Raw genomic sequence first — 14,038 nt, 5'->3', positions numbered from 1 at the left:
CTGTACATTAGGCCACTCATCAGTACATGTAGTTAAACGATCTCTACGGACATCGTTATCAAATGGACATTGAAGTAAAACATGCACCTCATCTTCCACACAGTCGGTACAATTAAAACACACTCTGTCATTGAAGGGAAGGTTCGTATAGCGCCCAGTTTCAAGTCTAATCGGTGCGACCCCACATCTGAATATGGCTAGAGATCTTCTGCTTGGTCTCGACATGGGGAGTTTTTCTTGTGGTATTCCGCTCTGTGTTCGTCCTTGAACTGGTTGTTTTTTATCTCCCTTGCCTCTGGATCGCCTGTGTAGTGGTGTAGTGGTTAGAGCGTCCGAACGGAGAGCGGAAGTTCGCGGGTTCGATCCCCGGCCGCGTCATCTCAAAATATGGTACTTGTTGGTACTTGCCTGGCGCTCGGCATTAATGGGTACAACAAGTACTGGTCAGCTATAGAGTCAGTATAATGTGTCTGAGTAGGGTATTCATGCTTTACTGCGGCATGGCATCTCAGTGAGTTAGCTCTATAAAATTAGCTTAAGTCTGGGCCAGTACAAGCAGCCACACATACACATACACACGCATGCACGTCGTCATATGACCGAAATATTCTTAAGTACGACGTTAAACCCCATTTCACCTCACCTCACCCATGCCTTTGATATTATTATCCCGATTTATTGCACTTTCCCACTTTTCTCTGAACTTCTTAAAAACTCCTTCTTTCATCTCCGTGACAATACGGGGGGCGGTGGGGTAGCCTAGTGGTTACAGCGTTCGCTCGTCACGCCGAAGACCCGGGTTCGAGTCCCCACATGGGTACAATTTGTGAAGACCATTTCTGGTGTCCCCCGCCGTGATATTGCTGGAATATTGCTAAAAGCGGCGTAAAACCATACTCACTCCGTGACAATACGTCCGTAGTGATAGTCATTTTCTGTTGGAATAAAAATATATTTTACGTGGACTCCAAAATTCCTCTAAAATTATTTCGACATGGTTGGTTTTGCGCAATATTGATGCAACAGTGTCATATAAAATGCTGAATATGTCAAACTTCAATTCACCAGTTGGTTTACAAAATTACAAAGAATTACTCCAAGGGCACCATAATCAAATTTGCCTTTTTCTCTTGCTGTGAAATTTATCTTTTGATCAGGCGCAAGGTGTTGAATTGCATTGCGCCAGGTGGAATAAATATCCACCATAAGGGCCCTATTGTTGTTTTCAGTGCGCCATTTCATATTTCAATGACGGTATATGCCGCAAGGGCGCTGTCTCAAATGATCCCTGTTATGGGCTTGGGTTATAACTCTTGGTAGGCCGTTTCTTGAGTGGAATTGGTCTTCAGGAAACGATCCCAAAAGCGAGATATGCTGCTCTGATGAACGTTGAATTGTCTGGAAACTGCAGACTGCGACTCCCCAGCTCAAGGCGACCTATGACGATGTTTCGATTATCGGCCCTCGGTCGTGGCATGATATTTTCCTCTTCTCCAGGCAAAAACGAATGACAAAATGAAACGCAATGCTTACCTTTTTATAGTGATCGATACTACACGCTTTTCAGCTTACTTGCACGTGCATTTTGCTTCGCATGTTTTCTTGGTGACGTTTTGGCGAATATGTCTGCAAACTCTTCCTAAACAAGGAAAATATTTAAAATTGCCGTGTTTTTGGTACTGAAGCTGTTTACAGTCACACAAAGATGACGTTTTGACACTTACCACACCTATGAAAAAAATGACAAATTGGGAAGAAAGTGTTGTGATACTTCTGTCATTATAAAGAACGTAGCATGGCGGTATGTCACTTGCTTGGTCGAGGGCAGATGACTACAATCTAATCTGCAACACTTCCACGGTAACCTCAATCTGTCACAGACCTGTTGCATTTGCGATAGCGTCAAGTAGACTTGGTCACTATTCACACTAAGAATATTGCAATGATATAGACGATGTCCTGGAATGTAATATGTAATAATACCATATGTAATATGGCAATTACATATGGAGCGAGACAAATAATTTGTTGTTAAGATAAAAATCCAGTTATCGGACCAAGACACGTGATTACCTATGTCAGAAGCTGTTCCGTGTGAAGACTGAACCCAGTCCCGACCCTAATGCACTAGCTGAAACTTGTTTGGTCGTGGCAGGCTCACTGAACGGACTGGCGTCGGGTGATTCATATCAGCCGCAATATGTAAGTTGTTAGTACGGTTTGAAAGTTTGGCAGTTTGCCGGTTTTTCTTGTACGTTTTGCATCCATTGTAACAGGTGCCAGGTATCCATGGTAACATGTCCCGGATACCGAGTGAAACATTTCTCAGATACCTGGAGTAACGGGCCTCAGGTACCAAGGGTAACATGTCAGGGGTACCTATAAGCCTAGTCTACATGCACTGATTTGTCCCTGGGGCAATCAGCCGCAGGTCGGAAACTTTGTCTCCTTGAAGACAAATTTCATCATGTAACCACGCTCGTCCCTATGGACAAACTTTACCCAAGGGGATATCCTGCCCCACCTTCAGAGTCAAATACTGCCCAAGGGGGCAAATGTTTCATGTAAACGCAATGTTGACTTTTTAACACCCTTTTGGGGGCATTTATGTCAACTTTATGAATCGTAATATGTTCATTTTCTCTGTTTCTTCATAAAAAGTAGCTTCTAGTTAAAACATGTAACCTAAAAAGAAGTAATGTTATATATTTATTGCATAACTATTCAATTGAAAGAACTGATCGTTGTTATATACATGAATCACATATGTTTAATAAAAACAAAGAAAATCAAGCGGAGTCCAGTATGTATTTGCTATAATAATTGAAATCAAGTTTTTATGTTCCGGACAATGTTTTTTTCAGTTTTCAGTTTGGACCCTCGCTGCTCCTCTCCTTTAAAACAGTAGTTGCGTAGTTCCCTACTGCAGTAAATTCCAGAGTGAGTGCCTCCCGAAGGGAAGCTCAGCTGACATTGTTCTGTGCCAGTTGCTCCGTTTGGAGCTCAATGCCAGGATCATCATTGTCAACATTTAACCACTCTGGTTGATATGCGCCATTTGCGCAGATATTCTGCAGTGCCACTGCAGCTGCAGCTAGCGTCGGAACAAAGTCCACATTCACATCTATTCGTTATTTATGTGCTTTGACCTTTATGGGCTTTTACTTGCACTTACATTTTCAGATAATACCTGTCGAGTTATTGCTGGAATATTGCTAAAAGTGTCATATTACTAAACTCATTCATTCAGGTGATAAAACCATGACAAATACTAAACCAAAATATTTAGTAAACATAAAAAATGAAGCGCTCATAAAAGACCCTGACTAACCTCATAAAGATGCTTTTCATATATTGATTGTTTGTGAGTATTTTTTAGCTCTGAGAAAGTAATTACTGGCAAACAAGGTTAAGTTGGACCGACGCAGAGAACTCGTTTACGAGAAGTAGGCGGGTCACGGCAATGAGCAAACCCATTTGGTTTGTGAAAGGTAGAGCAGATGTAGGCTAGTGCACGTGAATTGCATGACGATGAAATTGATTCCGCGCGTAGCTGCACACGCCTTGCTCATAGGACTCTCACGTCGGTGTAGCAAGTCGCACTGCACTTGATCGTGGACAACCTGGGGCCCTTCGCTAACAATGGCAAGCGCCAGAGGGCGGCACTCATACATATACTAATACGGGTCAATTGTCAGGTCCTTGTTTGCCAGTATGATAAACAGGATAGCAAGTTTCAAACTGCAACAACTTTGACGAAAACTGGTTCATCTGAAGTCAGATATTGTATGTGGCACATGTTCAGATTCATGCAAAGTTACACAACCTAGAGAAAGTCAATTAGTGAGTCAACACAAATGCAATTCAAAGTTTTTGTTGTATTATTCAATTGTACTGAATACACAGTCTGTCTATCTTGTGTATAAGCTGTAGAATAGATGAAAAAATCTCCAAGCTGCTCTATAGAATGGTAAACAGAGCATTAAGGGCATATGTTTTTGGGTTTTTTTGCAGATTGGACATTTTCCTTGATCTGCCATCACAGTTGATACTTGAACATTCTACAATCATGCCAATTACATACGTGTCTCCTGAGAATGACCCGCAAACGAAATACCCAATACTGGAAGTAAACGGCGTTCGCTACCCATCCGTCTTTGATGAAGAGGTCATCCGGAACATGATGGATGTGGACATGAACGATGATGACGTAATGTTGTGTGGATATATGCGATCTGGTAAATAACACCTTGTACTAATGCTGGTCCTTTATTAAAATAATAACTGGTGTTAAGGAAGAAGTTGCGTAACCGTTCTGGCATCAACCCAAAGGCAGATTTCAGTTCCCTTTCAGTAACCCATGCTTGTCGAAAGAGGCGACTAACGGTATCGGGTGGTCAGGCTCGCTGATCTGGTTGACACATGTCATCGGTCCCCAGTTGCGCAGATCAATGCTCATGCTGCTGATCACTGGATTGTCTGGTCCAGACACGATTATTTTACAGACTGCCGCCATATAGCTGGAATATGGCTGAGTGTGGCATAAAGCTAAACTCACTCACTCACTCACTCAATTTCCCTCATGGTAGAAAGTGTGAGTTCCTCTCGAGCTGAATACATATTCATATATAATGTGTGTCATTATTAAGGAATGTTACGGAACAAGTTGTGTAACCATTCTGGCATCAATTCAAAGACCTATTTCACATCCCCTTTTGGGTAGAATGGTACGTAAGTCCCAAAACAATCCAAAGTAAATTTAAACATATCACTATCTTTAACCGTAGAATATATGTTATTTTAATTTATAGCTAGATTGTCTAAACTTGGTAACAGATGAAGGGATGGTGTAAATGCAGCTTGGGTCCATTCATGGAGGAATTGTATTTTAATGCCCTAGTTTGGAGATCTACGTTCAGCTGTTACCGATCTATAGCCCGTTTTTGTATTGTATTGTCGTCTGTAGTTTTAGTTTTCTATTCATCTCTGTGACATTCTAGTTCTTACTGACCTTCAGGTGATTAACCATGAAAACTTCTAACCAAAATTTTCAGGCAACATAAACAATGAAGCACCCATAAAACACACACACACACACACACACACACACACACACACACACACACACACACACACACACACACACACACACACACACACACACACACATGTATCTTGACATATACTTTGCCTTTTTCCTTTTTCTACACCACTCTTGCTGAGAAGTTGTTTGATCAAGGTTGCAGCATTCAAGGCCTCTGCGAAGCTTTTTATGGTAGAAATGTGGACGATATTTGGAAATTTGATGCCTCAGTGGAATAAAATTATGTCCGATTCTGTTTCCTATTTTAGCTTGTACCATACGTTCCTGAATTATTTCAGGTGACCAATTGACTAGACTTATAGTCACCGTTGGGGCAGGAAACACTCACCTTTTCGCGAACACCTGGTATCATTACTATACTCGGAGCAACTTACTTCAGTCAACTGTTCTGAACTAGATTTTGTAACATAATCCATACAGTTTAAAGGTACTTTTTATACATGAGCTGATGTATTGTAAAACAAATTCGTGACGTTGAAAAGTTTATTGTCATGTGTTCAATAAATGATGAAACTGAAAATGGCGATATTTTATCAAAACTTTACACCAAAACGCAGCTGTTCACATGCACGATATCTGCACATGCTTTTCAGCAATTTGATGCCTGATCCTCGTGCAATTAATCTGCATAAGGTTTGCAGATGATTCCCCAAGCTAGTGGAGAATTTCATCTTCGTTGTAACCATATGTACATACATAACTTAAAGTGATTGGTTTAAGCGAGTCTAAACTTTGATGGGTAATATATACTACCCATCAAAAGTTTAGACTCACTAGTGTAAATGTAGCCACTTACTTGTCCACTGTTCTAAACTAGCTTTTTGCAAAATATTCCATACTGTTTAAAGGTACTGTTTAGTTATGAACTGGTGTATTGTAAAACATATTCGTAACATTGAAAAGATTATTGTCATGAGTTCAGTAAATGATTAAAATCTGTGAAAATTGGCGAATTCTTAACAAAACTTTACACCAAAACGAATCTGTTCACATGCACGACATTTGCTCATGCCTTTCGCAATTTGAAGCATCATCCTTGTGCAATTCATCTGCATAAGGTTTTCAGTTGGTTCCCCCAAGTTGGTGGAGAAATTCATCTTCGATGTAACCACATACATATACATAACATATAGTGAGTGCTTTAAGTGAGTCTAAACTTTTGATGGGTAGTATATTTCAAAATGATTTATAAACAAATGCCCTGTTATTGTATCACACATGAATAACTGGGTTGTCTGGTCCAGACTCGATTTGTTTACAAACCACATCATACAGCTGTGAGGTGAAGTGAGGTGAAATTGGGTTTAACGTCGTGCTTGAGAATATTTCGCTCATATGACGACGTGCATGCGTGTGTATGTGTGGCTGCTTGTACTAGCCCAGACTTAAGCTGGTTTTATAGTGCTAGCCCACTGAGATACCATGCCGCAGTGAAGCATGAATACCCCACTCAGACACAATATACTGACTCCGAGCCGACCAGTCCTTGTTGTACCCATTAATGCCGAGCGCCAGACAGGGACCAACAAGTACCATATTTTAACGTCTTTTGGTATGACGCGGTCGGGGATCGAACCCGCGACCTTCCGCTCTCCGGGCGAACGCTCTAACCACTACACCACGGAGGCGGTCTCATACAGCTGTAATACTGCTGAAAGAAATATACCCTCATGATATTGTCACAATTGACTCTGCTTTTAGTAATATATACAAAGATTTCTTATGAATATGGAAAGGGGTTTGTCGCTTCTATTTATATCTGATGAGTGATGATAAACCGATGCCACCATTGGTCAAGGATGAAGGTCACTGTTCATGACTGAAGGTCATTTTCTCCAGTGGTCACAGCTTCGGGAACTTGTTGGTCAGCAGACCTTGGCAAGGGCCTGACCTATTCTGCAGAATGTCCTGTTCCTCTCGAGCTGAATGCATATGCCGTATTCATATATGTGATCAACAGCTTGAAAAGAGTGCCTGCTCCGCTTCACATACAGATGGTTTCCAGAATAACTGCTTTGGAGGTCAACCATATGATATACACAGGTCCTGGGATTTTGTATAGCAACAGCTGCAGCTGAAAAACATTAAAACTGTAAGCCTGAATATCATTTGAAAATATGCATTTTTGTGGCAGACAAATTCTTCTTTTTTCAACAGTCTGAAACATATATGTTTTTTCAAGCATTTTCTGAGACAATTTTTTTTATTTATTTAGTCTCTATTGTTTACGATCTTCTTCTGTTTGGCAGGGACTCACTGGTGTTTTGAAGTAATCAACATGCTGTTGAGGAAGTGTGACGACACGATACCTTACAGGAAGGAAGACTTTCACATCGAGCAAACATCCAATGAGAAGCTTGCGCATCTTCCTTTACACCGAGTTCTCAATGGACACATGCATTTTGAACTTCTCCCCAAAGCGGCACTGGAAAAAAAGTTGAAAATTGTTTATGTTTTGAGGGACCCACGAGATGTCGCCTGTTCTTGGTATCAGCTGATGAAAAAGTATTTTCGGGACAGAGAGGTTGAGATATGTCCTTTTACAGATTGGATGAAGTTATTTCTAAATGGCGAATGTATGTATGCACGTTCCTGTATGTGTTCCTGTGTGTGTTGATTAGTGATTTATGTGCGTCTTGCTGTCTGTGTTCGAGTGTGTGCTGCTGTTTGCGTTGCTGTATGTGTTCATGTTTTTGTTCTTCTATGTGATCGTGTGTGTGTTCCTGCGTATGTTGCTGTATGTGTTGTTCTATGTGTTCCTGTGTGTATTCATTTATGTGTTCTTGTGTGTGTAGCTGTGTATTCTTGTGTGTTGCTGTCTCTGTGCCTGTATGTGTTTTTGTGTTGCTGTCAGCGATCCTCTATGTGTTCCTGTGTGTATTCATTTATGTGTTCTTGTGTGTGTTGCTGTGTGTTCTTGTGTGTTGCTGTCTCTGTACCTGTATGTGTTTTTGTGTTGCTATCAGTGATCCTCTATGTGTTCCTATGTGTTCCTGTATGTATTCCTGTGTGTGTTCCTGTATGTGTTCTTGTGTGTTGCTGTCAGTGTTCCTGTATGTTGCTCTCTGTGCTCTTGTGTGTGTGTGTTCCTATGTGTTGCTGTCTGTGTTCCAGTGTGTGTTCTCTATGTGTTCCTGTGTGTGTGTGTTGCTGTATGTATTCTTGTGTGTTCCTGCGTGCTGTTGTATGTGTTGAACTATGTGTTCCTGTATGTGTTGAACTATGTGTTCATGTATGTGCTGAACTATGTGTTCCTGTATGTGTTGAACTATGTGTTCCTGTATGTGTTGAACTATGTGTTCCTGTATGTGTTGAACTATGTGTTCCTGTGTGTGTTCCCGTTTGTGTTGATGTGTATATGTTGGACTATGTGTCCCTGTGCGTCTTATGTGTTTTGGTGTGTGTTGCTATGTGACCTGTGTGTGCTCTTTCTGGTGTTATTGTTGGTTGGTATTATGTTGCTGTTTGTTTGTCTTGGTGTTGCTGTTTGTATGCGTTCATGTTGCTTTGTTTCTATGTGACAATGCTACTGTTGGAATATATCTGGGTTGCTATATGTGTGTAATGATGTCGCTCTACTTGTGTTATATTCATATTTATGCAGGTGAAGAATGTGAGTGAATACCCAGAACCGAGTCCCTAAGGACCCCAGTTTGTGGCTTTGAATCCAACATACGCCTCATTTTTGTCAAGGAGGATACAAGTGTGCTGTTCGGCCACTTGTTATTCCTTACATCTGTTGGTACAATGGAAATTTTACAGGGATATATTTATCTCACCTTGATACACAAATCTGATTATCATACAAAATCAAGTGTATATTCACCTGGAATACACATGGTATTTCTGATTATCTCAATGAATAGTTTAAATGTACAATTAAATAGTTTATGCCACAATTCCGTTAACAGTTGAATGGGGCACCTGGTTCGATCACGTGACAAACTGGGAGAAGGCTATGGCCAATCCTCAGCACTCCTCATCGATTTTAGTGGTCCGCTTTGAGGATCTTGTGACAGTAAGTGAGTGAGTGAGCGAATGTTCTTTCTATCCTGATGTGAGCAGAGTTTCACGTACTTGTGATGATTTCAGTAACCCATACTTGTCATAATAGGCGACTAATGCCATCGGGTGGTCAGACTCGCTGACTTGGTCAGCACATGTCATCATATCCCAAATGCTTGATTCGATGCTCATGATGTTGATCACTGTATTGTCTGGATCAGACTCCATTATTTACAGACCGCCGTCATATAGCTGGAATATTGCTGAGTGCCGCGTTTACAAACAAATGTAACAGAATTATAGGTTTACTGCTGAAAAGCCTTGGGCACTCCCGTAGCGAAGTGGTTAAAGCTGGATCCGGGATCGATTCCCCGCATGGGACCATTATGTCAGTCTCTGGTGCCTCCCGTGATGATATTGCCAGAATATTGCTGGAATCACTCACTCACTTCTTATAAACCACCCGTGAAGGTCCGGGTTAGAATGAACCTTCAGTAACCCATGCTTGTCGTAAGAGGCGACTAACGGGATCGGGTGGTCAGGCTCGCTGGGTTGGTTGACACATGTCATTGGTTCCCAATTGGGCAGATCGATGTTCATTCTGTTGATCACTGGATTGTCTGGTCATTACTCGATTATTGACAGACCGCCGTCATATAGCTGGAATATTGCCGAGTGCGGCGTAAAACTAAACTCACTCACTCACTTTTTATAATCCCAATGTAATCAGAGAGTTGAGACTGAATAACCTCTGGCATTGATGTTCTATTTTCACGTTCACAGCAACCAATGCGAGAAATTGAACGAATCGACGAATTCCTCAACACGAAAACTGACGACAAGCTTCGGAGACGAGTTGTGGAGAAGTGTAGCCTTGAAAACATCAAGCGAGACAAGCACTCCATTACAGATAAGCTAGAGGGGAAGAGCGTACATTTTGTTCAAGGTATTATAAACTGTAACCTCCAGGCGATGACAACCTATTATATTTCCCTACTCTATTACTCTTGTGTCTTAACTTCTGCAGTGCTTGGCTGATGTTTTCAACACAGTACCATTTTGATACTTTTTTAGAAAACGTTCGGTTAATTCCAGTTCCAAGGGACATGTGATTGATAGTGTGAACAACAGCATGGTACATGACACAACAAGTAACCTGGTCGGACCAACCGATCCATTAAGTCAGAGGTTTTTTGTTTAATTTAAACCAGCATCGGGAAAAAGTGCTTGGAATCTCAAAACACTATAACAGGATTTTTAATTAAAATCACAATGTTAAGTTCTCATCCGACAATGTTACAATCCAGGTGCTGGTATTGAGGGCAGTGCGCTTTTTAACTTAATAATCTCATCGGATAGTGTCCAAAGACTCCTGGAGACGGTTGGGTAACTAAACGCTGAAGACCGGGTTCGATTCCTACATGTGTGAAGCATATTTCTGGTGTCCTCCGCCGTGATCTTGCTGGAATATTGCTATAAGTGGCGTACTCACTCACTCCCAAAGACTCCAGATAACTTTTAAGCAACAAAAAATATGCTTCAGTACATCTCATATTGAATTGTAACCTTAAAGTATGTATGCACTCTGATTGGTTAAACAGTGTTATTGTTGGTTTGTTGTTTAACGGCTGATTCAGCAATATTTCAGCCATATGACAATCCAGTCATCAACAGCATGAGCATCGATCTACACAACTGGGATACGATGACATGTGTCAAACAGTTCATCGAGCCTGACAACCTTATTCTGTTAGTTGCCTCTTACGACAAGCATGGGTTATTGCCATCTCGGATAGTCTCGTGTGACAAGCTTGAGTTGCTGAAAACAAATTCTACCACGGATCTTATCGGATTTGGTACTTGTCTCTTAAAATTGTTAAACAACAAACAAGCAAACGATTATGTCGTACGTAAATATGTGTCTGTTGGGTTATAATGACGTGATTCTCAATTTAGGAAAAATCGGATCATGGAAGGACAACTTTTCTGAAGAGTTGAGTGAATATTTCAACCGTGTCTACGATGAAAAGATGAAAGATTCCAAGTTCGACAATATGTACAGACAGCAAGTCTGACAACATGTCGCAGTTCGTTGTCTGAGGAATCGTGACACCGTCACTGACTAATCCATCATAATTATATGATTTTCAGAAAAATGATTCACCCATGATATAAGAAAAGGTTACATTGTGGGAATGGTAAAAGAAACTTTGCATTTAGTAGGCATTTCACTAATATATTTTGTTAATCCATCATAATTATATGATTTTCAGAAAATTGATTAACCCAAGTGAAGTTAAGAAAGATTGTGAGAGGCATTTAGAAGCTGGAGTAGTAAGGAATGATAATATATAGATGAACAACTTAATTATCACAGTGAGAGCGAAGTTTCGGTGGATACTGTAACGACGTCAGAACCTACACTGAAACGTCGCTCTCACTGTAATAAAGAAGTTGTTCATCCATATATTGTAATCCTTCAAGAAGTCAAAGTTTGACGACATTTGACGCTTAATGATTATAATTTAATGCATTAAGACAATATCTCTTTGCCAAGAACAAGAAAAAACATTTCTCACGAATTGTTTTCCCCATCGACGATTCGATTGTGGATTAAGAAATTCTACTTAACTATCAAAATTCAAATCGAATCATCCTATAACTCAGCTGTACTTTTCTTACGGTATTAGACAAATGAACATATTACATACGCAAATACGTCATAGAGCTAACAGATTAAGTTACGGTCTGTAAAGAGTACGGTTAATCACAAATCGACCCTGCGCATGTGGTAGCCCATGCGAAAATGCTCACCATTATATCTTAGAGTGTTCATTATACAATCAACATAGACAGATCATGCTCAAAGCTGTGGAAGATGTCTGTGATTGTAATTCTGTGATTACATTATCTGGGGCGCGATGGGCGAGCAGGCTAAATCGCCAGGCTAGTGATCCAGCGAGGTTGAGGTGTCGGGATCGAGCCGACCTGTGACCGGAAGTAAAAACCTTGGAGTCAACTTTGTGTGCAGACTCTTTCCGTGTTGTCACAAACCCTAGTGTACAGTACACAACCCTGTGCACTTAAAAGAACCCACGAATCCCGTTGGTATATGACCAGATGGTGGCCACATGAATACGTGCAAACACCTAGTTGCGGGTACAGCAACGTGCAGTGAACATGGACAAAGTACTGTGACTATGTGTCCCAGTCCACCCAGCTGTGAATGGGTACCTCGTTAGGATGAGAAGGCCACACTAAACTAGAGGTAGCAAGAGTTGTATATTCCCAAGTGAGTTGAGATTGGTAATACGATGTGCCGTTGAGATTGACATCCAACGATCGAGGGGAAAATACCATCGCTTCGAGCAAGCTCTAGTTGCTTGGATATGTGAGCAATCTAAATATCCTATAATAATCAGTTCTTTTAAACGGCATTGCTGATCTGACAATTGAAATCATAAAAATGAAAGTAAATGATAATACTTCAAAACTGTCCATCAGTATATAAATAAATCAAAACCATTCCAGCAGTTTTCATTCCATACACCTTTATTTTTTGTATCATAATATTTCCCCAGAACTGTTAATCTTTCATTGTGTCTGTTTCCAATGATTTGCTATTGTAAATATTTTCGGAGAGGGTTTTATAAGTTGTTCCCGATCCATTTCACTTTATGAATAAAAATTGTTTAAACGAAACTTGTAGACATTTCACTTATCATTTATTCTAACTGTATGGGGGCGGTGGGGTAGCCTAGTGGTTAAAGCGTTGGCTCGTCACGCTGAAGACCCGGGTTCGAATCCCCACATGGGTACAATGTGTGAAGCCCATTTCTGGTGTCCCCCGCCGTGATGTTGCTGGAATATTGCTAAAAGCGGCGTAAAACCAAACTCAGTCAGTCAGTCTAACTGTATGAGTAGCGGGGACGACCGGCAACGCATGCTTACTTCGAGGACAAGAGTTGTCATGTAATTGTCATCGCGTTGTTGCCTTTTGAGTCCAACTGAAACTGTTTCTGCAATTGTTCGAGAATGATGGTCTGGTACTGGCATTGCATATCGTGATTATTGAAATGTATTTGTGACCCTTAAACAGCATATACTACTCATAGGATTACAAGAACATTTAACAAACTAACTACGGTACGATGAAACAATTGAGTGTTTATTAACTTCGCGTTGTATACATATCGTTGGTTGCAAACACAAGTTGCGTTTAGTTAACACCAAGAGCAAATGAAGAACTTACCACAGACGGAACACCACCCACAGCGCCGACTAAATGACTTATATTAGCCAGTGGTTGAATATTGAACTATGTCTGGTCGATCCTCGCATTGAGTGAGTGAGTTATAATATATAGTCACGTTGGCAATATTTCAGCCATATTGTGACTGGACCAAGCGAACGAAGAGCTTGAGCTTACATCTCCCCAGAACACTGTGGAACGGTCATATCAATAGGTAGTTACGACAGTATCCAGGGTCACAGACCTTTGCCATCTGCGATACCATACAGTGCGTCAAGTAGACTTGGTCACTATTCATAGTAAGAATATTTCAGTGATAATGACGATATCCTGGAAGATTAGTTATATAACATGACAGATGCATATGCATTCGTAACTACTCGCCTCTTTCCGTGACCTACAAGAAAACTCGTACCCCCTATCGTACGCCATTATTGCCAAGAATCGTGGCAAACTAATCAAATCGCGCGTAGTAAAACGCATATCGAAGAATGAAAATGGCGGCACCGTTGAACTTTGAAACTTTGCTAAACTATGCAAAGCACAAGTTAAACATAAACTTTGAGCTAAAGGATCAGAAACTTTAAACACTGAAGCATATTTACAAAGGGAATGACTGTATTGCCGTTTTGCCCACGGGATATAGGATATTCTAGAAGCCATGTTTGGAAATTCAG

General features: G+C 40.8%; 1 protein-coding gene across 2 annotated transcripts in view; it reads left to right on the top strand.

Moving 5' to 3' along the window:
* Positions 1-2,121: 2,121 nt before the first annotated feature.
* The window catches only part of LOC124268713 (sulfotransferase 1E1-like), a 61,049-nt gene continuing 49,132 nt past the window's right edge, over positions 2,122-14,038 (top strand). The window contains exons 1-6 of one of the 2 annotated variants that reach the window (XM_046703715.1): positions 2,122-2,202; positions 4,015-4,238; positions 7,354-7,680; positions 9,016-9,122; positions 9,893-10,055; positions 11,066-11,197. In XM_046703715.1, the coding sequence (XP_046559671.1) occupies positions 4,070-4,238; positions 7,354-7,680; positions 9,016-9,122; positions 9,893-10,055; positions 11,066-11,184 (885 nt within the window). In that variant the 5' untranslated portion in view covers positions 2,122-2,202; positions 4,015-4,069 and the 3' untranslated portion in view covers positions 11,185-11,197. Of the gene's footprint in view, positions 2,203-4,014; positions 4,239-7,353; positions 7,681-9,015; positions 9,123-9,892; positions 10,056-11,065; positions 12,119-14,038 lie in introns of those variants that run through there. The other variant, XM_046703714.1, reaches the window with a different exon arrangement.

The sequence above is a fragment of the Haliotis rubra genome, unplaced genomic scaffold (genome assembly GCF_003918875.1).
Source record: "Haliotis rubra isolate DU_JTF1 unplaced genomic scaffold, ASM391887v1 Scf14, whole genome shotgun sequence".
In the NCBI taxonomy this organism is placed as follows: Eukaryota; Metazoa; Mollusca; class Gastropoda; order Lepetellida; family Haliotidae; genus Haliotis; species Haliotis rubra.
Note: the sequence above shows the minus strand (reverse complement) of the source record. Positions and strands in the feature narration are given on the sequence as shown.